General features: G+C 38.1%; 3 protein-coding genes across 5 annotated transcripts; 2 read left to right on the top strand and 1 right to left on the bottom strand.

Annotated features, from left to right (window-relative positions):
- The first annotated feature begins 3,122 nt into the window (after nucleotides 1-3,122).
- Nucleotides 3,123-7,643, top strand: LOC108196865 (hydroxyethylthiazole kinase). 3 transcript variants are annotated; one of them, XR_010285633.1, is made up of 4 exons: nucleotides 3,123-3,650; nucleotides 4,128-4,574; nucleotides 6,097-6,478; nucleotides 6,697-7,643. XR_010285633.1 is itself a non-coding variant. In XM_064081427.1 (2 exons), the coding sequence occupies exons 1-2, from the start codon at nucleotides 3,219-3,221 to the stop codon at nucleotides 4,515-4,517; spliced, it is 822 nt and encodes a 273-aa protein (XP_063937497.1). In that variant the 5' UTR covers nucleotides 3,123-3,218; the 3' UTR covers nucleotides 4,518-4,765. The 3 variants fall into 3 exon arrangements, 1 of the variants encoding a protein (XP_063937497.1); XR_010285632.1 differs by lacking the exon at nucleotides 6,097-6,478; XM_064081427.1 differs by lacking the exons at nucleotides 6,097-6,478; nucleotides 6,697-7,643 and having other exon boundaries at nucleotides 4,128-4,765.
- Nucleotides 6,626-7,496, bottom strand: LOC108196867 (dirigent protein 16). Its single transcript, XM_064081428.1, has one exon. It carries the CDS (start codon nucleotides 7,494-7,496, stop codon nucleotides 6,753-6,755), a length of 744 nt encoding a protein of 247 aa, XP_063937498.1. The 3' UTR covers nucleotides 6,626-6,752.
- A 5,866-nt stretch (nucleotides 7,644-13,509) lies between the features above and the next one.
- LOC135147911 (uncharacterized) lies at nucleotides 13,510-15,339 on the top strand. Its single transcript, XM_064081962.1, has 2 exons — nucleotides 13,510-14,485; nucleotides 14,615-15,339. The coding sequence occupies exons 1-2, from the start codon at nucleotides 13,510-13,512 to the stop codon at nucleotides 15,337-15,339; spliced, it is 1,701 nt and encodes a 566-aa protein (XP_063938032.1).
- The last annotated feature ends 8,139 nt before the right edge of the window (nucleotides 15,340-23,478 follow it).

Below are 23,478 nucleotides of genomic sequence, written 5' to 3'. Positions count from 1 at the left end.
GCTATGAGATCTGAAATGGATTCTATGTGTAATAATCAAGTATGGACTTTGGTTGATCCACCTAAAAGAAGTAAAATTTATAGGGTGCAAATGGATTTTTTAAATAAATTCATAATATTGACTATGATGATTTTTTTACTAGTAACAATGGTCAAATCTCTTAGAATTTTGCTTGCAACAACATCTTATTATGATTATAATTTTTGGCAGATGGGGATGTCAAGACAACGATCCTTACCGGAAGCCTTGAAGAGGATGTGTACATGACACAACTTGTAGGTTTTGTCAATCCAAAGGATGTTGGAAAGGTATTTAAGTTACCCTGATTCGTTTATGGACAAAAATAAGGCTCAAGGAGGTGGAATATTTGTTTTGAACAGTCAATCAAAGATTTTGGCTTTATTCAAAAACGAAGATGAATATGTGTTTATAAGAAAGTTAGTGGGAGTCATATGACATTCCCAATATTATATGTTGATGATATATTATTTATAGTGCAGTATATATTTCTCTACAGGCTGTTAAGTCTTGTTTGCGAAAAAGTTTTTCGATTAAAGACTTAGGCGAGGCATCCTATATTCTAGTAATCAGGATTCAAAGAGATATATAAAAAAGGTTAATTGGCCTAAGTTAGAGTACATATACTGACAAGGTTTGCTTCGTTATGGAATCCAAGATTCTAAAAGGGGATTTATCCCGAAGTCTTATATGATATATATCTTAAGCGACTATAGTCCTAAATCATTGAATGAAAAGGGACACATAAGTAAGCATGATGAAGAAATTCCGGTCTAATGCATGTGAAGATCGCTAGACAACTATAGAAAATATTCTTAAGTACTTGAAAAGGAATAAAGATTCATCTTGGTATATAGAGGAGAAGAGAGACTAGTTGTAAGAGGTTTTACTGATTATGTTTTCAAACATACAAAGATGATTCTATATCTCAGTCTGGTTTAGTGTTTTGTCTTAATGGAGGCACTGTAAGCAAGAAACAATAAACAATAGCTGATTCTACAATAGAGGTTGAGTATATTACAGGACTTGGTGTGGTTCCATTGATTGATGATCTTATTGATCTTTAAATGACAATAGAGCCATTGAACATGCAAAGGAACCTAGAGCTAATTCCAGGACGAAATATGTGCTTTGAAGATATCACCTAATATGTGACATAAACGAAAGAGGTGATATACACATATGTTATCTGCATATACAGTAAATGGTAATGTTGCAGACCCAGTGACTAACGCTTTATTGCAACAGAAGCACGAATGTCACACTAATTACTAAGGCTTTATCGCAACATAAGCACGAATGTCACACTAATTTCATAGGTATTCGGTACATAGGTGATTGGATCCGGTTGAAGTGGGAGACTACAATAATAGATGGCATGAAGACAATACTTTATTAATGATATTATAGAGTTAAGTTCTATGGAGTACATAAAAACATTGGAGTATTGGAGTACAAATCATAAATTTTTAGTTTAATCATAAATAATATCTCATATTAATGATTTTCTAATTTATAACATTAATATATGTTAGCATAATAAATATCCTTCGAGAAGAATCTGAATTATTATGTGCCAAAGAGTTTGTAGATGATTGCACCTCAATTATTATAATTGATGTAGGCTATAAAGATGTTTTTATTATACCTCAATGAGATATTATGGACCGTTAGTAATGGTTGGTGTATACCAAATGTATATGATTAGTGTCTAAGAACATTATTTTTGTAGTTATTTGTTATTACAAGGTACTAAAATTAGACTATTCTTGGGTTTGACTGTTATGATATTTTGTTTTATAAGTCTTTTATATAAATATTTATGTGTATTTTTTAAGCTAGTGTTCATATTCCGAATTGTAGCCAAATTTAGGAGTTTATTTAATATTCTTAATATTATTGAATGCTATTTAGTTCATAAAATATTATCAGGGGGTGTATTCAATTAAGATTTTAAAGGATTTTTTCATTCATGAAATCTGAGCTGTATTCAAATCGGATTTTAAAAAATGTAACCGAAACTTGGGGTATTAATCAGGATTTTAAAATTATGCTTTAAAATCTTACGGTATTCAATTGAGATTGTTTTAAATCTATTAAAATATAATGGTATTCAAATACTAGATCTTTTTGGATATCACACAATTATGAATTTTATGGAATTATTCAGTGTATTTTAAGTTTTTTGAAATCTCACCAAAATCCATGTGATTTTGAATCATTATTTTTAAATCCTAAAGAATCTATATCAACTTTATGACATTTTATAAGAATTCTCGTAAAATCAAAATCTCAAAATCAGATAGAATACATAAAATCCATAAACTAAAACCAGTTCATTAAAATTCAAGTTGATATAATACTTAACGCGTTCGATTCTTTTAATATGATTTTTTATTTTAAATTTACATTGTTTTGGATTTGTTTGTAAGAAATTCTTATTTGTTTTATTAATTTTGACATAATTTTATCTCTTTTTAGTTGAGGAATAAGGTGATATTTTATTTTAGGATTTCTATTTTAGAATATTAAAGCTTAACTATTTAAATGTCCAAGATGTCATGCATTTTGGTTAAACGAAAGAAATTTCTCGCCTGAAATTAGATTCTTGTACGACTGTGAGTTAATCCTTCCGTCTCATTTTTATTTTTGAGATGTCCATTCTGTTCTCAATATTTTAAAACTTATCAAAAATAAAATTGTTTAATATAAAATTAACTATATCAGTTATCTTGCTCAACTGTAATCAATGTGTAATCTAAATAATCGGTCCCATCACTTTACCGCTTTCGTCTCTTTTTGGTCATTTTCTATTTTGGACGACTATAAAAGTCATAATTTATTAAAAAATATTATCAATTAATTACCACCGCTTCATAAAAGTTAGACATAATTAAATTTATATATTATAATTATAATTTTTAAGATAGATATCATATATATGTCATATGAATATAAATTTATATAATATATTATTCGAATTATTTGATCTGAACCAAAACATTTTCTTAAAAATTAAATCAAATTTTATTTCAATTTTTTGTTTTAAAATCAAATTTGCAGAAAATTTAAACACAGTCGAACCAAAATTGCATTCTAATCATCCCCACGAATGTGTACACGTCGGGTAAAAAAACATAAGAGACTGGAGTCCAGAGTCTCCAGACCAGTTACTGTTACCCCCAAGCTCTCTGAAATCCATGGAAGACGAAAGCACTAAGTGGGGTTCCACAGCATGGACCCACCTCTCATCAACAAGACAACAATCACCCTTGATCCAATGCATCACTAACTTCGTTTCAATGGATCTCATGGCCAACACTTTACTCTCCGCCGGTGCTTCTCCGGCTATGCTTCACTCTCTTCAAGAAATCCCTGATTTTACTCCTAATATTCATGCTCTCTGCATCAACGTCGGAACTCTTACCTCCGATTGGTTGCCGGCGATGAAAATGGCGGCTGATTTTGCTTTTAAGGCGGGGAAGCCGTGGGTCCTTGACCCAGTTGCTGCCGGAGCTTCAAGCTTCAGGTTGGAGGCTTGTCTTGAGCTTGTTAAGCTTAAGCCTTGTGTTATTAGAGGAAATGGGTCGGAGATTTTGGCCCTTTTTATGGCCTCTGTGGGCTCGAGTAAGGTATAAATGATGGCCCTTTTGGTTGAAATTGTATTTTTATTTGTTTTTTAGATGATTTTTGACATTCTTGAGTTGAGTGTATGGTTTGTGCTGTATTGTTTATTTTTTTGCTTGAATTTTTTTATATGAAAGTACATGTTTTTGGCTTAATTATGCTTGAGTGTATGGAATTTTCTCGGGTTGTTTGGTTGAGGGTAAATAGACCTACACTTACCCTCATGAGACCATAACAAGTGGAATTCTCTTTAAGAATCCAAATGGCCCCTTATTCATTGCATGCGGTGTTCGTTGCAATAATGCAATTTGAATGTTTATATTTGATTTGGTGTCTTTGATCAAGGGAAAAGAAGAAAGTAGTATGCTAGCCGTGCTCTAATGGAGCCCTTTTTCGTGCTAGACTCTCTTGTCTTGTTATTAAACACCGCAAAATAGTTGCCTCTGTCACATGTTTTTAACGTGAAAAATTGGTTCGTGTAGGGTGTAGATAGCACACATGATTCCACCGATGCCATTGACGCAGCAAAAGCCTTGGCTGAAGCAAATGGCTGTATTGTTGCGGTTTCTGGTGCTACTGACATTGTTACAGATGGTAAGCGGGTTGTAGGTGCACGAAATGGGGTGGCTATGCTACAAAAAATTACAGCAACTGGATGCTCAGTGACTGCTCTTATTGCTGCATTTGTTGCAGTAGACCCGGTACATGCCTTTGAAGCCACAGCTACTGCACTTTCTGTATTTGGTGTTGCTGCTGAGATGGCAATGGACTTTGCTAAAGGGCCAGCTTCGTTAAGGATGCACTTGATAGATTCACTTCATGGGCTTGATCAGTCTACTGTACTAAGTCGGGTTAACATCACCAGTTTGTAAGAATACGTTCGAGACTATAATGCTATGCCAATGCTGAGTGAATACATGAATTGGCAGGTTTGTAATTAACTTTTGGGTTTTTATTACCAGATGTTTCTTATGATACCATGTTTATCTCATAAGTTGTTTGTGTAAACAATTAGCAAGTCTGTTTTGAAGAATATAGCAATTGTAGTGAAATGTGCCAAAACTCTTGCTTGGGTTGTAAAAACAGGGTTCAGATATATTATAAGAAAATGCTTACCATACATTCCGTATTATCTTGTATTTTATGATTTGTGGAGTATCTAAATGCAGATGGTTTGTCAAATGTTTTGTATTATAAAATGACGCCACCCTGGCTCTGAACTTTTATGTCCAAGTACCGAGTTTCAGAGCATTATAATATGACACTGAAACTAATTTTTGACTAAGCGATTAATTCTTAATCAGGAGCATCCATGGGTTGTTATTTCTGCATTAGAAGAGCCGAACGCGGTCTTCTATGATATGACACTGAAACTAATTCTTGCGTCTGTTCTGTCGTGTATTTATGTAAAGTGTTTGATGAGCATGCTTATAATATGGACTGTAGTTGTTAGTGTTATCATGATTCAATGCTAATTTATTCTCTGCTGTAATTCCATTTTAGAATCTGTGCCTAGTATGTTTATGTTAAGCTTAATCTTAGAAATATGAACATGGATTAGGTTGTTATCATGTATTAGTGGGTGGTGACTAATCTTTTTCCAATCTGTTATCCACATCACTTGTTTACTTAGATTGTCTAGCAATGCCGGATGATTATTAATTATTAGTGTAAGGTAGACAAGAAATTAAATCTGTGCAAGTAAACCTAGATTATTAAGTTGTCAAAAAGTCAACTAACTTGCACAATCTTAATTCTGGAGTGTATGCTTATTTTTCTATTTTGCTTGTATTCACCAGAATTTGTGTTGGTAATATAATACATTCAGTCGCTGTGATCAGTTTATTTACCAATTTTCTGCATTCCATTCCTGCATTTCTGAATTATTTTAATAGATAATAAGATTTGTGCGAATAAATTTTTTGAAGCCAAGTTGAGTAGCATCGCAGTATTGCAAGCACAAGAATCTGCCAAATTGGCATTGTGACAATGTCTATGTTGTTCAGTCTATTGCGAAAATATGCATAAACATGTTTAACATCTTATGAAATCAATTTCTTATCTTCTAGTGAATGATGTAACTGAAATGTCATATTTACTAATTTAGAGGGATATAAAGATAAGTTTCAAGTTTTACCCTCAGTTTTTGTTTCAATTCAAAGAAAGGCTTGATTGTGCTATTGTGTTAGAGACTCACAGGTAGTGCTATTGATATGTTGCTAAATGTTTCATAGAAAGAATTTTGTAGCTTAATGTTTGAGAGTCTTGGTATACAGAAAGTAGCAGTTGCTGCCTGTATACAGCATGCTGGCTGCTACTGCTGGAACTTAAATATGCTGATGGCAATTTGGCCCTGACTCTTTGTTCTCGGTTGCAACCCATGTGGGACACTTGGACATGACGTTTATTTCGTGTCGGTTCCTTACTGAAATGTTGACACTTTTCGACCAGCTGAATGCGTAAATGTACTTGGGATCTAAAGAGAAAAGGATGAGAAGAAAGAAAGGGGAAATGAGAATCAAGGGAAAGAAGTCGATGCCTGATTTGCAGATTCTCTTACTAAATGTTGTTTAATTTGAGTATTACTGCTAGTTTTTGCTACAAAATTATATCTATTATACTTGTTTATCAATAAATTATGTCGTATCCCTTTACCTCACCTGTGTCCAGGAGTTGGACAGAGCAACATAGATAAAACTTTTTGCGATCAGGGTTATCTTGACTCTTAAATATCCATGGCGGAAGCTCAATACTTAATGTTTATGGACACTGGGGATGTTAGGCTAAAAACATGGTAAAATTTAAAAAAGTTCCAACTTGAGACACGTCAACAGTAAGTTTGGAATTTGCTTCTGCTCTTGTATTTATGCTTCTTTATTGGTGATGGTTTCTGTTAAGTTGTTACTTATAAGAGTTTCTGGTCAGCGTCTGTGGACACATGGTTTTATTGGATTAGATTTCATATTAAAGCGCACACACATGTATATATTTTGTTTCTTTTGCATACGTGCTCATATCACACACATTAACATATTACAAAGGAAATTGCAGATAAACCTGAGATTGGTGGAAACACACAGACAAATGCATCTTGCTGCAGAACAACTTTAAGAGTTAAGATGAATGGTGATCCTCAACAATGATTCTACGCCATCTGCAACATGTTGACCAGCTGGAATAAGCGAACGCACCTCTGCAAATCCACAAGCATGTTTAAACTTTCCAGTACCTCCGGTCACTGACAGCCGTGACATAGTGCTCCCTATCCTGAATACTCCAAAGAAGTTGAGGCTATCACCGTACTCTCCTCCTTCAAGCATGGCAGTAAAAGCCATCATCTGTGTACTCCCATCTGCAGAGCTTGCTATGTAGACTCCTTGAGCTTTCCCTACTGCCTGTGAGCCCAACTCAGGTGCAGTGGTCAATATATCATCAATGACTGTGATTGTTCCAAATCCTAGTCCTAAATTATCCGGTCCTAACTGAGTCTGCACATTATTACCATTGTTGTTGATATTTCCAGCAAAAGCTGTACCTGCTAAGCCAGTACCTAGTGGAATGCCGTTTCCATTAACAGTTGGAAGGGCACCATTGGAATTAGGAATGGCTACCCCTTTGGGTGGGAGGAAGCCTACTGGTCTTGCAAACGGCACTTGGCCGCTGTAGATGTTTCCTAGTAAGCCAGTGATAGGCCTGGCTGTAGGGCTGTTGCCTCCGAGAACGTCATGCATGTATATCTCAATAACAGGGACTTCTGAAACCGATGGATCAACTGCAGCCACTAATGCCGCTACATGCAGAGCTGCAAGTAACGCTGTGACAAAGATAGTAGCTGACGACTGTTTTAACATTTTGATGTATTTTTGAAGGAGAGGGATTTGTTTAATTGAAATCCTTGAAGAATAGTGTATGTTGGTTGAAATAGTATATGCTATCAGACCCTGTGATGTTCTTTATATATAGAATGTGAGGAAGAATGAAAGGTGGAGTTGTTTTTAGTTTAAATGTATAATTAGTGAAGTTGTTAAGTCTGATTACATAGCCAGCTATAATGGGTTGCATCTACGTTGCAAGAGTACTTAAATGGAAGAATTGCAACCAAATCACAAGGAGAAATGCTAGGTCCACAAAATTGGATACAGAAACTGTGTACAGAATGAGTTGGCGCGGGTGATGTGTAAATCTTGTCTGCCACTAACCTAATCTCCCTCCTTCGTTATTTCACTTTTGTTTGTCTGTTCTTTATTTCTTATTTAACTTTACTTTTCCTACATTACAAAATTCATTTATTTAATTTTTCCTCTTATGTTTTATTACTATTTTTATTATTAATTATTTATTCTCACTCATATTAATTTTTTAATATCCATTCAATATCTACTCTCTCATTTTATTTGTCATCAATTCTTTCCTAAAACTTATATATTTTTTTATTATGTATTAAAAATTTAACAAATTAAAATTATTTTCTCTGCCTTCAGTATCTGAAATATTTGGTACTAGCCATTCTTTATTATATTCCTAACTAATAATAAATATAATTATATATGTAGGAAAATACAAATATTTGTGGGGAGCATACTTTTCAAATATAATTTGTCAATGACCAATAATTATTCCTCCCTTATTCATGTTCATGGACATTTCCTACCATTGAACTCGTTGGCTCCGCGTTCATCAAATTCCAATATCAACAACATAAAGCAAATTCTTTTATACTCCATTTAATTTACAGATAAAATAATTTAATAACTAAACCCTTTTATTAAATTATGTATATATTAATATATTATTTTATATGCACGGAGGTGTTTTTGGGAATGGTGATCATAATTTCATATATATGAATCCAAAACAAATGGGAGGATTAAATATGAGTCTTCTTCGATAATTTTACCACGAGGGAAGAGACAAGAGGATTATGTTGAAATTTGAATATTTTTATTTAAGTTCTCCCATGTAGCGAAAATTATTTGACATTCCTGTTTTGCTACTTAAATCAAGAATTTTATTATTTTTGTTAATTATTAGTATATGTAAAGCATATTATTATTTAAAATGGATGTTATGTCATGTAGTTAGTTAATCTTAAATATAAATAATGACAAACACATTTTAAAAAAATTTATCATAAAAAAATATTTAAAAAAATTTTGTCACAGAAATTATTTCGAAAACACATAAAACAAATTTAACGTGCATAATTTTATAAAACATGTTTAACATAAAAGTACTCTAATGTTTTTTGATATGAAATTTTAAAATTATTTTTAAATACAAGTATAATTCATTCTATGCTAGAATCCTCAATTTTGTAAATTCAAGTGATTTTTTACATATTAATTTTAATTTGTTAAGTTTTTAATACAAAATAAAAATAAAATATAAGTTTTAGGAAAGAATTGATGACAAATAAAATAAGAGAGTAGATATTGAATGGATATTATAAAGTTAACATGAGTGAGATTAAATAATTAACAATAAAAAGGGTAGTAAAACATAAGAGGAAAAAATTAAATGAATGTTGTAATGTAGAAAAAGTAAAGTTAAATAAGTAATAAAGAACAAACAAAAGAGAAATGAGAGAGATTAGGTTAGTAGCAGACAAGATTTACACATCACCCGTGCCAACTCATTCTGTACACGGTTTCTGTATCCTGTGGACATAGCATTTCTCAATCACAAGAGTACTACTTGAGGGAATTTTTTGGTGTAAAATAGTAGAGCTGTGGTTTCTGTAACAACAAAACCTCAAACCATAAAAAAGTTTCATGTTGCTAACCTGCGGCAAAAGAACCTAGGACTAGCTAAAATTGTATATAGTGTTTTTAGATGTTCTCCTTCTAGTTTTTCCATTTTAAATTTCTGACAACTCATTAAGATGTGGGTTGGTTCGGCTGATTGGTTATTGGTGTGGGTATTTTCATTTTAAACCAATATTTGGTGTTTAGGTAAGAGAAATTCATTTTGAAACTCATACTTCAAATTCAGAAGGTATGAATTTTTCCTACTCAAATAGGGAGGTGGGTTTCATGCATGGGTATGAAAAATCAATTTTTTTTCCCTTTTTATTTCATCCGTATATATACAATTATATACATACTTTTAATACAAAACTAAATCAACAATTCAAAAATATATAATTAAAATAATATTCTAAATTAACCAAAAGACACGTAAGGCGATTGGGTGCATTTTAATCCAGATTTTAATTAATTAATAATATTTTATGAATTACAAGTGATTTTAATTTTATGTGGAGGTTGATGAATTTGGAGTAAAATATGAAAGAGTTGATGTAGAAAGTAGAAACGTAGATTTATTAGATTTAAGTACAATCTTTCAAAATCTCGATGATTACGAAAAGAATTCTAAAAATACAAAATAAACAGATTAATCTCATATAATTCATCATTTTTTAAAATTATAAAAAATTCAAATTTTGAATAATATCATATTTTAATAGAGTTTAAATAATCTCAATTATTTTAATTTAAGATAATTAAAAATTTTAATCAAATATCCTAAAATTTTAATTCTTTTTCCATAATCTAAATTAAATACCTTTGGAGATCACGAATAAAAACAAATCAAAATTTTAAGAATCTCAATCAGATAGACGTCATTTAATTAGCATAAATAAATAATTATATGTCTGAAATTGATTTTGTTCTGTAATACTCCCTCCGTTTCAATTTACATGTCCACTTTTAAGAAATTTTTTTGTTTCAAATTACTTGTCCACTTTAACTTTCAATGCAAAATCACATCTCCAAAGCCAATTCTACTCCACACATCTCTTATTTACATTTGCTAGATCAATCTCATTCCACATATTTTGATCATTTAATGCAATTAATTTATGAATATCCACTTTTCTTAAACTGTGTGATTTTTTTAAAATGGACATCTAATTTGAAACGGAGGAAGTAATATATCTTTGTATAGAACATCCATCGTTAAAAAAACAGCAATTAGCAGTTGAACCACTCAAATACAGATGACCAAATAGTAGAATGATTTTTATATTTCTCGAAAAGATGTGCGAACATTCTAATGCCTGAACTCAGGTATCACATAATTTCTGCTGACTAATCACCGGTTAACCTTTTGTCCCTTCGAGAATCTATCATCCAAGTCGATTTTGTTGTTTATTCAAAAAAATCAAAAAATTAGTCCCAAACAAAAAAATCAAGTGCAAGAAGCAATACTGATAGAATGTTCTTGTTTATGGTTATTCATGATATATGAAAAATATTAAATTTTATAATTTTAATTTATATTAATTGATTTTTATTTAATAACAATGACTTCTCTGCATATATAAAACCCACACTTATCAAAATGATCATAAGACATATAATTTAGTGTGTAGCATATGCGTCCATGAACACGTACTATACAAACCTCTTATTTGTTTAACAAAATCATACAATTAGTGTAGACAAGAAATATCAAGCGAACGAGAATACCGTTTATTGCATTAATTGAAAATTGCTCGCTGAAAATGTTGTAAAAATCATATTGTCCTCGCTTACTCGATTCTCGAACTTATTAAGAATTTGCATTACCATGTTGTGCATTAGTTAAAAAAAACACAAGTTTTTGTAGAGAAATCATAACGGATACATGATAAAGCTTAGAAAATGCTGTCAAAACTTTAATTCAACAAATTAAACAAATTATTTAGAGGAAGAGTACATTACATAATACCTAATAATTATTCAGAGCGACAACAACATTTATCATCTTGTGCACACACTCCGCGGTTAAATCCACATTGTTTGCATGTAAAATTGCAAACGGACAGATCACATGGAAATTGAACCGCTTTACATGGTTGATAGCACACGAGATTTTTGGATTGTAAATCTGCAACTTTGCTTGCTAATAATCGAATGATTAAGAATTAGTATAGTATCTCTCTTCAGAGGGTAAGATGTACGCAAATTTTTGTATATGAAATAAAATTGACAAGATACTAGTAGTAAGTTTCACGAATTTATAACATGATGGATTTGTTATCTAAGAAATTACCAGTTGAAATTGCAGTTGATGATGGAGTTAACACCACTACGATAAGCAAGATGTAGACAATATTTTTCAAAACCTCCATTTATTTTCGCCTTGATATACTCTTCTTCAATGCAGGTTGGCGTTTATATAGAGTTAAAAAGCATAATTTATTTGAATTTTGAGGAATTTTATTAATTTATCATATCTAATTTTTATTTAACAATTTTTACAAATTTAGTACAATACTGTATTTGTTGTCCATTCAAGATTTAATTACTAGATATAGAGATTTTTTGCCTATTAGCTAATTAAGTTCAGATGATATATATCTACTATCTTCTTAGAAATACGACATTACCATCTTGATATTATTGTCTCAAAAAAAATTGTAAATTGTAATATCATGTCTGTTTAATAAGAGCTAAGTATTGATCATATTCGATTATTAAAGACATTGAGATTTTTGTAACAATTTTGAGGGCAAATTTTGTTCAATGAGTTTGAAATGTAAAATGTTATGTATCGAGCTAAAGATAATGTGTCTTGACGTGGTAAGTTTTTTTGATTATATTAACATACCAAATATTTTTGAAACACTTTCAAATATTATATTTTTAAACACATCTTTATTATAAAAAAAACATATTAGAATAAATTACAGGAGGATGGCTATATTTTACATCGATTTACAAAATTATGAATGAATTTTAAAAATAGCAGAATGGTGGTTGACATTCGACTCGGGCATTTAAAATGTTGGCGGCCGTTAAATCTTCCCTAACGGATCACAGGATATTTGTGTATTTTGTGAAAGAATTTTCATCCTGTGACAAAAGTTTTCTTACATCTGAATACAAGTCCGGGTTTTCACTATTCTCCCTCTCAGTCGCTCCACATTCATAAGAAATAAGGATTGAGGAGCTGGTGATTTGGTTGGAATCACCAGTTGGAGTGCTAAAAGAATATAATTTACATCCATTACTGTTAAGAAGTTGATCTAGGGGTTACGGGCTGTAATTATGTGATGTGGGAGGCTCTCCAGCATTACGATTGGAGGTATTTAATTTGTGTCGAAAGTCTTCCTGACTAAGGGGGTTGGGCGGAAAGAAGTTTTGTCTTGAATATAAGCAGTTAAAATACACCATAAGTATGAGGGCTTTTGGGAGCCCAAAAATAAATTCGTGCGGAAATGGCCACAGCACGGAGCAGACAATATCATACTAATGCGGAGTTAACACACTACTGGAAAAAAGGGCTTAGACATCGGCTAAAAACCGATGTCTATTGAAAACAGGATCGATGTCTTTGCATATGCGGTAAAAGGTAGGTGATAGGGATTGGGATAATTACGACCTGATCCGAAAAAGACCCGATCCAATAAAGGTCCGAGTGTCATGTTTAGTCAGATCTGAATTCCGCTTCGATCCAATAACGGCCCAGCCCAGATGTATGAATCGTAGGGAGAATTTAGATGGACTCGAAGCCCATGTAACGGCCCAGCTACGAGCCTGAGTCCTGTAAAGCTACTAATTCTCGCGGATAAACGTCCGGGAGTCCATGATAAACACTAATATTCGAAGATAAGAGTTCAGTCTTATCTCCGACACCGAAGCATACTTCGATAAGAAGTCTGATACATGGAATCGTACTTCCATTCAGCTTCTGACTCCGAAGTATCTATATAAAGGGCTCTGCCCCTCCAAAATAGAACTACGTTTTGGACTTGATTCTTCTCCGAGGATACGTAGGCATCTCGCATCGAGACCAGTCCAAAGCACGAATCGCTCACCCCCTTTGTTTTCTGTTCCATAACATTTGGCGCCGTCTGTGGGACACGAAACAACAACCATGACGAACCCAACCGGACCACGTTCTGAAATCCATGTCCCACGAAGCCGAACCACCACTGGAGTCTCGACTGAATCAACCCCTGTAACTACCTCCCTCCCGCTCGGTACGACCATTGCTCAAACTACCGCTCCCCTGACTTTTGGCTCGCTGCCCCCTCTGACTCGAGTAATTGCAACCGTCACCGACGCCGGCACGCATTACTCAACCGTCACAACAACCACTCGTGGAGGCACGGGTGATGACTATGTGCACGTAACTGATTACGACTCCTCTGAGTCGGAGCAAGAGCGTGATACCCCCCCTCGAAGGAGAAGAGATACCGATCATACTCGGCACCGTCGACGCCGCCATAGGCAGGAGGCTAATGAGCTCCGTGGAGCAACGAACCAAGCCTATGAGGATCGAATCCGTGCTTATGAGGAGGAAATTGCACGATTAAAAAGGGACCAGGCAAGGTTGCCGCCTCCGGAACCAAGAGATGAAAACCCCCGTCAGAATGTCATGAATCAGATTCACTTGTTACCCGCGGGCGATCCTGATAACCCTGTTCCGCCTTTCACCCAGGAAATTATGGGTGCAAGGATTTCAAGAAAATTCAAGCTCCCAACCATAAAAGCTTATGATGGCACGGGTGATCCCGCTAACCACGTTCGAACATTCATGAACGCTCTGTTACTCCAACCTGTCACGGAAGCGATCAAGTGCCGCGCTTTTCCTCAAATCTTGAGTGGAATGGCCCAACATTGGTATAGTCGCCTACCCCCTAATTCTATCTCTTGTTTTGCTGACTTGAGCAGGGCCTTCATAGGACAATTCGTTGGAAGTAAAACTCACGCCAAAAGCTCCGCCTCATTAATGAATTTACACCAGGGTAAAAACGAATCACTCCGGGAGTATATGAATCGTTTTACCAAAGAGGCCTTGAAGGTCCCGGACCTAGATCAGAAGGTAGCCATTATTGCACTCCAGCAAGGTACCACTGATGACAATTTTCGCAGGTCTCTAGCCAAGAGAGCCCCTGATAATATGAACGACTTACAAGAGAGAGCCGGGAAGTATATTAAGGCAGAGGAAAGCCTAAGAAAATCCTAGAATAATCAAGGGCCGAACGCTAACTTTAAGAAATGTGGGAATGACGCCGAGTATAACGCTGAGAATAAGTATGCCAAAAAGGATGATGATGAGAAGTCCCCTGCTAAAAAGAAGGTAGGACCAAGGTTCACTGAATATGCTAGACTCAATGCCCCAAGAAGTCAAATCCTAATGGAGATCGAAAAGGATGAGAGTGTCCGATGGCCGAAGCCCATAAGGACTGACCCCGAGAAACGAAACAAGGATTTGTATTGTCGATTCCACAAAGACACGGGGCATAAAACCGATGATTGTCGGCAGCTAAAAGATGAAATTGAATTCTTGATCCGAAGAGGCAAGTTGTCCAAGTTCACCAAGGCTGGAGACAAAAGTTATCGGGACAATGACAACTGTGGAAGAGACAACGATGACAAGAGAAGTCAGCCTCGAGGGCCTGTTATTAATGTGATCTCCGGAGGGCCTACAGCCGCAGGTACTTCCAGTAACTCGAGGAAGGCTTATGCAAGAGAAGTAATGTGTATAGTTGGAGAACCCCCGAAGCGGGCAAAAATTGACTATGCAATGGCCTTCGATAACGTCGACCTCGAGAAGGTAAAGTTCCCCCATGATGACCCCTTAGTAATTACACCAGTGATTGGAAACTCGTCCGTAAAGAGAGTGCTCATTGATAATGGAGCCTCGGTGGATATCTTGTTCTATGATGCCTATGAAAAGATGGGATACTCCGATACTTAACTAACACCCTCGGACATGCCGATATATGGCTTCAACAATGTGGAAACCAAGATTGAAGGCATGATCCAACTCCCTGTAACTATGGGTACCGAACCTAAACAAGCCACATGTATGATAAATTTCTTGGTTGTTAAAGCCTCGTCAACCTATAATGCCATCCTTGGGAGGACGGGGATACACTGCTTTTAAGGCAATCCCGTCCACTTGCCACATGAAGATTAAATTCCCGACTAGGAACGGAATTGGAGAAGAATTAGGAGATCAGAAAATGGCCCGCAGCTGTTATATTGGGGCACTAAGATCTGGAGGAACTGGGGGGCAAGTACTACCCATAGAGGATCTCGATGTCCGAGAAGAGGAAGAAAGAAGAGGCAAGCCCGCCGAGGACTTGATTCAAATCTCATTGTATACTGAGGAACCCGAAAAGGTTACTTATGTTGGAGCCTTACTTCAGGAAGACTTGAGGCAGGAACTAATGAAGTTCTTGAGGAACAATCGTGATGTTTTTGCTTGGACAGCGGCTGACATGCCAGGTATTGATCCCTTATTCATGACCCATAAGTTGAATGTGAATCCCAATAGGAAACCGATTAAGCAAAAGAAGAGGAATTTCGCTCCCGAAAGGCAAGAAGCCATTAAACAGGAGGTCGATAAGTTGCTGGAAGCCGGGTTTATTGAGGAAATTCAATTTCCAGAATGGTTGGCCAACCCTGTTATGGTCAAGAAAGCTAATGGGAAGTGGAGGATGTGTGTAGACTTCACTGACCTAAATGACGCTTGCCCAAAGGATTGTTTTCCTCTTCCAAGAATTGATACACTGATAGATGCCACTGCTGGCCATGAGATGCTGAGTTTCATGGATGGCTTCAGCGGATATAATCAGATCCGGATGGACAAGGACGATGTACCCAAGGTATCGTTTATCACTGACTTTGGTGTATTTTGTTATTTGGTTATGGCCTTTGGACTTAAGAATGCAGGAGCAACGTACCAACGCCTTGCAAACAAGATGTTTAAACATCTGATTGGTAAGACTATGGAGGTATATGTAGACGATATGTTGGTGAAAAGCTTGAACAAAGCAGATCACCTTCAACACCTTAGAGAGGCATTTGAAGTCCTGAGGACGCATAAGATGATGTTAAACCCAGCTAAGTGTGCCTTTGGGGTCGGGTCTGGGAAGTTCCTGGGTCTAATGGTCTCAAAGCGTGGTATTGAAGCCAACCCCGACAAGATAAAAGCTATCCTAGATATGGAACCCCCAAAGAGTGTAAGGGATGTTCAGAAACTGACAGGAAGAATTGCAGCTTTGGGAAGGTTTGTATCCAAGTCAGGAGACAAGTGCTTGCCTTTCTTCAAAGCATTAAAGAAGGTTAAGAACTTTGAATGGACGGATGAGAGCCAAGTGGCCTTCGAACATCTAAAGAAATATATGGCAGAGCCACCACTCTTATCAAAACCCGAAGAGGGCGAAATCCTGTATGTATACTTAGCTGTCTCGGAACAAGCACTAAGCGCCGTCCTGGTTCGGGAGGAATCCAAAGTCCAGAAACCAGTATACTATGTGAGCAAGGTTCTGCATGGAGCGGAGCTCAATTACTCAGTGATCGAAAAGTTTGCTTTGGCCATGATTACGGCCTCGAGGAAGTTGAGACCTTACTTTCAGTCTCATAAGATAGAAGTCTTGACAGACCAACCTCTCCGAAATGTTATACATAGCCCTAAGGCTGGTGGAAGATTGATCAAGTGGGCAATTGAGCTTGGAGAATTTGATATCCGATACAAGCCTCGAACGGCGATTAAAGCTCAGGCCTTAGCTGACTTCCTAGTTGAATGCACCATTAGCAACCAGGAAGCCGGGGGGCAAGGAGACAAGGTAGAAGAACCTACTAAGGAAGAAAAACCTAAAGAATATTGGCTACTATTTTTTGACGGGGCTTCGAAAACAAAAGGTAGTGGTGCAGGACTTGTGCTCCAAAGCCCTGATGGCTTTACAGTGGAATATGCTATTAAGCTAGACTTTCCGACCACTAATAACGAAGCAGAGTATGAAGCATTAATAGCTAGACTTAGTCTAGCTAGAACCTTGAGGGTAAAGAATTTGAAGGTCTGTGGTGACTCAAAGCTTGTAGTCTTCCAAGTGAATGGTGAGTTTGAAGCCCGTGAGGAGACTATGCTGAAATACCTAAGGATTGTAAAGACCCAGATGGCACTATTCGAAGAATGCTTGGTAGAATATGTGCCAAGAGAGGAGAACACCAAGGCTGATGCCTTATCACAATTTGCATCCTCCGATGATGAGGTGTGCTCGGGAAGCGTTTATTATCAGGTTTTGAGAACCCCAAGCATCGAAGCAAAGTTAGTTGCCCACATTGACACAGGGGCCACTTGGATGGATGAGATTAAGTTGTATTTACAAAGCGGTCATCTACCGCCTAATGCTGATGAAGCACGAAAGTTACAGGTAAGGGCCCTTAAGTATGTACTCATTGAGGGGGCCTTATATAGAAAATCGTTTGTGATCCCTTATTTGAGATGTTTGAGGCCGGATGAGGCTCGAGAAGCCCTCAGAGAAGTTCACGAAGGGGTGTGTGGCCAACACCTCGGAGGAAGAGCATTAGCTCATAAAGTAACTCGCCTTGGATTCTATTGGGCAGATATGCTAAAGCACGCTCAAGACTATGTGAAAAGGTGTGATCGTTGTCAAAGGTTTGCACCCGTTGTACGACAGCCACCTGAGATGCTGACATCTATCAATACTCCTATCCCCTTTGCAATGTGGGGGATGGATATTCTTGGACCGTTTCCACTTGCTAGTGCGCAGAGAAAGTTTCTATTGGTTGCGATTGATTATTTCACTAAGTGGATTGAAGCCAAGCCGTTGGCCAAGATAACCACCAAGCAAGTTGCTCAATTTGTGTGGGAGAATGTTATCTGCAGGTACGGAATACCTCGAGTCATGGTTACAGACAATGGGACTCAGTTCAATAATGCTGAGTTTAGAAGTTATTGTGAGGATTACTCGATTGAGTTACGTTTCACTTCAGTTGCCCATCCTCAAGCTAATGGACAAGCTGAGGTGGCCAATAGGATAATCCTTGATGGACTGAAGAAAAGAGTTGAGAAAGCCCAGGGATCATGGGCCGATGAGATACTCCCTATACTATGGGTGTATCGAACAACTTGTAAGGTTTCAACTGGGGCAACTCCCTTTCAGCTGACTTATGGAGCCGAGGCAGTGGTGCCACTCGAAATCACTCATACATCCTCCAGGGTCCAGCAGTATGAGCCAGAAGCCAATGAAGAAGGTATGAGACTTGCACTTGATATGATTGATGAGATTCGTGATGAAGCTCATGCTAAGATTGTGGAAAACCAGAAACGAGCTTCCTGTTACTATAACCTACGGGTTAAGGAGCGATACTTCCGGGAAGGAGATCTGGTACCTAGAAAAATTGAAGCTTCTGGGGTAGGTCCCAAAGGCAAGATGGCTCCAAATTGGGAAGGTCCCTACCAAGTCAAGACTGTCACAGGCCATGGCTCATACAAACTTCAAACCTTGGAAGGAGTTGAAGTTCCCAGAAGTTGGCATGCAACCAACTTAAAGATATATTATATTTGATGTCTGCTCAGTGATAACAGAAGTTAGTAGTTACCACAAAAATAAGGTCATGTTGACCACTGCCATGTAGTTGATTTCCAAAGATAGTTATTTCTTTTACTATAATAATAAAGTCCTGAGGATTATCTAGCTTGTTTATCCAAGTCATTTTTACTTATACTTGTGCTGTCTTTGATGAAAGGTTCACAAGTTCTAAATTGAACTTACATGTTTAAAGATAGAAATCCTAAGTATGAATCAATATGGATAAAAGCTCGAAGTTGAAAAGTGCTAAGTGTGGCTCGAAGCTAAAAGCATGATATGCAAAAGAAGTTAACTCGATAGATAAGTTGACAAATAAATAAAGGAGTTAAACCCCGAAGGGTTGACATAAATATTCGAATAAATATATACAAACTAAAGCCACGCAGGGCTAAAAACACCTAGTCTAGGGCAGACCATCATCGAAGATGTCGTCCCCCTCTTTGGCCCCTGCCGCTTTCTCGGGGACCTCTTCGTCCTCCTCCTCCTCGGGGATCTCCTCCTCCTTCTCAGCATCCTCGGCCATAGGAGAATCGACCCCATCCTGAGCCTCCTCATCCTGGGTCTCAACTAGATGGGAGTCCCCGAACTCCGTCTCCTCGAGATCCTCTGAGGATTCTGAGGCCTTCCCCGGGATTGAGGGAACGGAGAACTTCTCCAGGGTGACCCCCTCAATCTTAGAGCTGAGCTCTCCGATGATGGCCTCCCAGCAGTTCTTGAAGGTCTCCGGGAAGGCGGCGTCGTACTCGGCCGCCATCAAATCCTCGTACTCCTTGGACTTCTTGAAGTCCTCGATTGCCTCCGTTCGGACTCGAGCCAGCTCGGCTTCCAGGGTTCGAACCTTCTCCTTCTCGGCCGCCAACTCCTTTTCCACCTCGCGAAAGCGTTCGAAGTTGGCCGTGGAGGACTCGAGGTACCTATCACGATCCCGCTCGGCGATCGTCTTCTCGGTCCTCACCTCCCTCAGGTTATGGAGGGCAGCCTGAAGGTAGGTATTGACCTACAAGATGGTGAAAACAAGAAAAGTATGCCTTAAGGAAAATAACTAAGGACGAAGTATTGAAAGGTAAATAAAAAGGTAAGGGTATTTTTACCGAAGCCACGGCCTGAGCTCCCAGGAGCTCAATCTGCAAATCATCCGAGGACTCGACCACGTGGGCTTTGTCCCTCGGGGTCACAACATTCTTGGACCACTCTACGGCGGCCCGAGTATCGCCCACCACAGTATCCTTGTTCAAAAGGCCCCACTGGACCACGTAAGGATTTGGATCCTCATCAATGGCAGTGGGCCTCACGGCAATAAAGGCCGGAACCTTCTTCACGATGGGAGAACCCCCCTCCTTCCTGGGCCGTTTAGTGCGGGCCTTCTCTACGAGGACCACCTTAGAAGCGGCGACTTCCCTTTTCTTGAAAATATTGCCCAAAGTAGCAAGGGCTGCAAATAAAACATATAAATAGGTTATGGCCCATGACGACATCCATAAAATAAAGTAAAGAAGACATGAGGATCAAGGGAATACCCTTTGGGCCTAAATCACTAAGCCCATGCGCTTGAAGTGAGGCCTCGGAAAGCAGTAGAGAGCAATGGTGAAGGTTGTCCTCCATCAAGATGCGAATGGCGGCCTCTTCTTCTAAGCCCAATTTAAGAGACCTAACGGGCCCATCTTCGGCCCGACTAAAGTTGGAGTAAAAACAATCCTCCCAACTGGCCCCCTCCATATAAACGTAGAACCATTGTTTTTTCCAGAGTGGGAGGGAGTCAGGGGCCGTGTCGGGAACAAAAATACTACGGGCCACATTTCTATTTTGGATTTTAACCCAGCCCTCGTCGTTGGGTGCATTTACGAACTTAAAAAAAATATCTAAATACTGCTACACTGGGCTCTAAATTATGCTTTCTACATTGAACTAGAAAACAATAAATAAATTTCCACCCATTGGGCTGAAGTTGGGTAGGACATATACGGGCCTCAGCCAAAAGCCTGCAAACGAACATAGGTGGGGGAAACCTAAACCCAGCATAAAGAGTTTCTTTATAAATCCTAAGGGCTCCGGGCTTTGGATAGCAAGATCTATCATTTGGGCCCGGAGCCACAGCCCTGTATGGCCCATTTATCCCAAAAGCTACAGCTATAGTATCTACGGCCTTTTGGTCGTATTTTGAAGGAAACTTATACGCTTCTAAATGCAATAAGTTAGGAAAAGCTTCCCCAAATTCTGAAAGTAAATCCCTAAGTGAAAAAACACTAGCATGAACTAGGGATTTCTTTTTACCTCGGTTCGCGCGAGGATGAGCGGTTGAAGGTTGGGAAAGCTGAGATTGCTGTGAAGAACTGGAATCTGCCATTGATATGCTTGTCTTGAAGGCTTGAAACCCAGGAAAATCCGCGAAGAAGATGAAGATCGATCGGAAACTGGGAAAATGCTGGAAGACCGGCCGGAATCTGGAATCCCCTTTGAAGATTGCCGGAGAACTCGCCTAAAAACTTGCCGAAAAACTAAAGAAATTTGAGAGGATTTGGGAGAATGTTTGGACTCTGAGATTTGGAAATAGTAGTGAATGAAAATGAGTCCCTCAGTCACTCTATATATAAGGGACAGTAACCGGTTCAACAGCCGGTGAACCCTAGGGTTACCGCCTGTATTCGGTAAAATGGGCTTTCTAGCCGGTGGATGGGCCGAGTTTGGGCGGCAAGCCCATGTAATTCAAAATTTTTTGAATGTTCTAGAAGAACATGAGAAATATCTATATATGAAAACAAAAAAGAAAATATCCTAGGCCTGACAGATATAGATCTTGGCCCACGGGATCCGACTAGTTCAAGTTAGCGCCAAAACAACGCCCAGGAAGCATGTCTTCCTTGGCCTACTTATATGAATGCCTCCTTGGCGTGGTTAACCAACGCCAAGGACGCATCTCACTGTTGAATCCTGTTGGACCAACAACGCCCAGGAAGCATATCTTCCTTGGCGTGCTTATATATCCTCCTTGGCGTGGTTGACCAACGCCAAGGAAGCATTTCACTATTGAATCCTGTTGGACCAACAACGCCCAGGAAGCATATCTTCCTTGGCGTGCTTATATGAATGCCTCCTTGGCGTGGTTGACCAACGCCAAGGAAGCATTTCACTATTGAATCCTGTTGGACCAACAACGCCCAGGAAGCACGTCTTCCTTGGCGTGCTTATATGAATGCCTCCTTGGCGTGGTTGACCAACGCCAAGGAAGCATTTCATTGTTGAATCTTTTAGCACCAACAACGCCCAGGAAGCATGTCTTCCTTTGCGTGCCTAGACAAACGTCTCCTTGGCGTTGGTGACCCACGCCAAGGAAGTTACTCGTTTGGGAGCCTGCGAGACCTTGCCACGCCAAGGAGGCGTACTCTCCTAGGCGTGGATAGTTGGATACCTTCTAGGCGGGGGTTACCCACGCCTAGGAGGCGTCACATTACCAAAGTCTGGAATAATGCAAGGAAAATTAAGACTTTATTTTCAGAGTTATTTATTAAAAAGCTCGAAAAATTCTAAGAAATTGGGATTTAATCCCAAGTATTCTGATAAAATGGAATTTAGCCTCGAAAAAATACGAGAACACCCGTAGATCTCATCTCGGTAGGAAGTGCGGCAAAATACTCAATGTACGACCCTGAAACTTTTGTAAACTTCCGATAAATTACTACGGTATTTGTCGAAAGTTGGGGGGCAAATGATAGGGATTGGGATAATTACGACCTGATCCGAAAAAGACCCGATCCAATAAAGGTCCGAGTGTCATGTTTAGTCAGATCTGAATTCCGCTTCGATCCAATAACGGCCCAGCCCAGATGTATGAATCGTAAGGAGAATTTAGATGGACTCGAAGCCCATGTAACGGCCCAGCTACGAGCCTGAGTCCTGTAAAGCTACTAATTCTGGCGGATAAGCGTCCGGGAGTCCATGATAAGCACTAATATTCGAAGATAAGAGTTCAGTCTTATCTCCGACACCGAAGCATACTTCGATAAGAAGTCTGATACATGGAATCGTACTTCTATTCAGCTTCTGACTCCGAAGTATCTATATAAAGGGCTCTGCCCCTCCAAAATAGAACTACGTTTTGGACTTGATTCTTCTCCGAGGATACGTAGGCATCTCGCATCGAGACCAGTCCAAAGCACGAATCGCTCACCCCCTTTGTTTTCTGTTCCATAACAGTAGGGGTCTTGGAGCATCTCCAAGAGACTCTTCATTTAGGCTCTATACTTGAAATTTGAGGAGGGGGAGGAAAAATGTTGCTCCAAGAGACTCTTAGTGGCTCTTTAAATCACTAAGAACCTCTTGTTTCTCTCTCTCTCTCCTCAAAGTTAAAAACCACCACATAGCTCTTAACTTATTTTTTCACAATAAAAAAGTCCTTCCATCCAATTCACTTCCTCTTAACTTTGTTATAGTGGAGCTCAATATAAATAAAATATGAAATATAGAAGAGATATAAAGAGTACTGTTGGAGTTTACAC

The sequence above is a fragment of the Daucus carota genome, chromosome 7 (assembly GCF_001625215.2).
Source record: "Daucus carota subsp. sativus chromosome 7, DH1 v3.0, whole genome shotgun sequence".
NCBI lineage: Eukaryota > Viridiplantae > Streptophyta > Magnoliopsida > Apiales > Apiaceae > Daucus > Daucus carota.
This window is presented reverse-complemented; position numbering and strand designations above follow the sequence as displayed.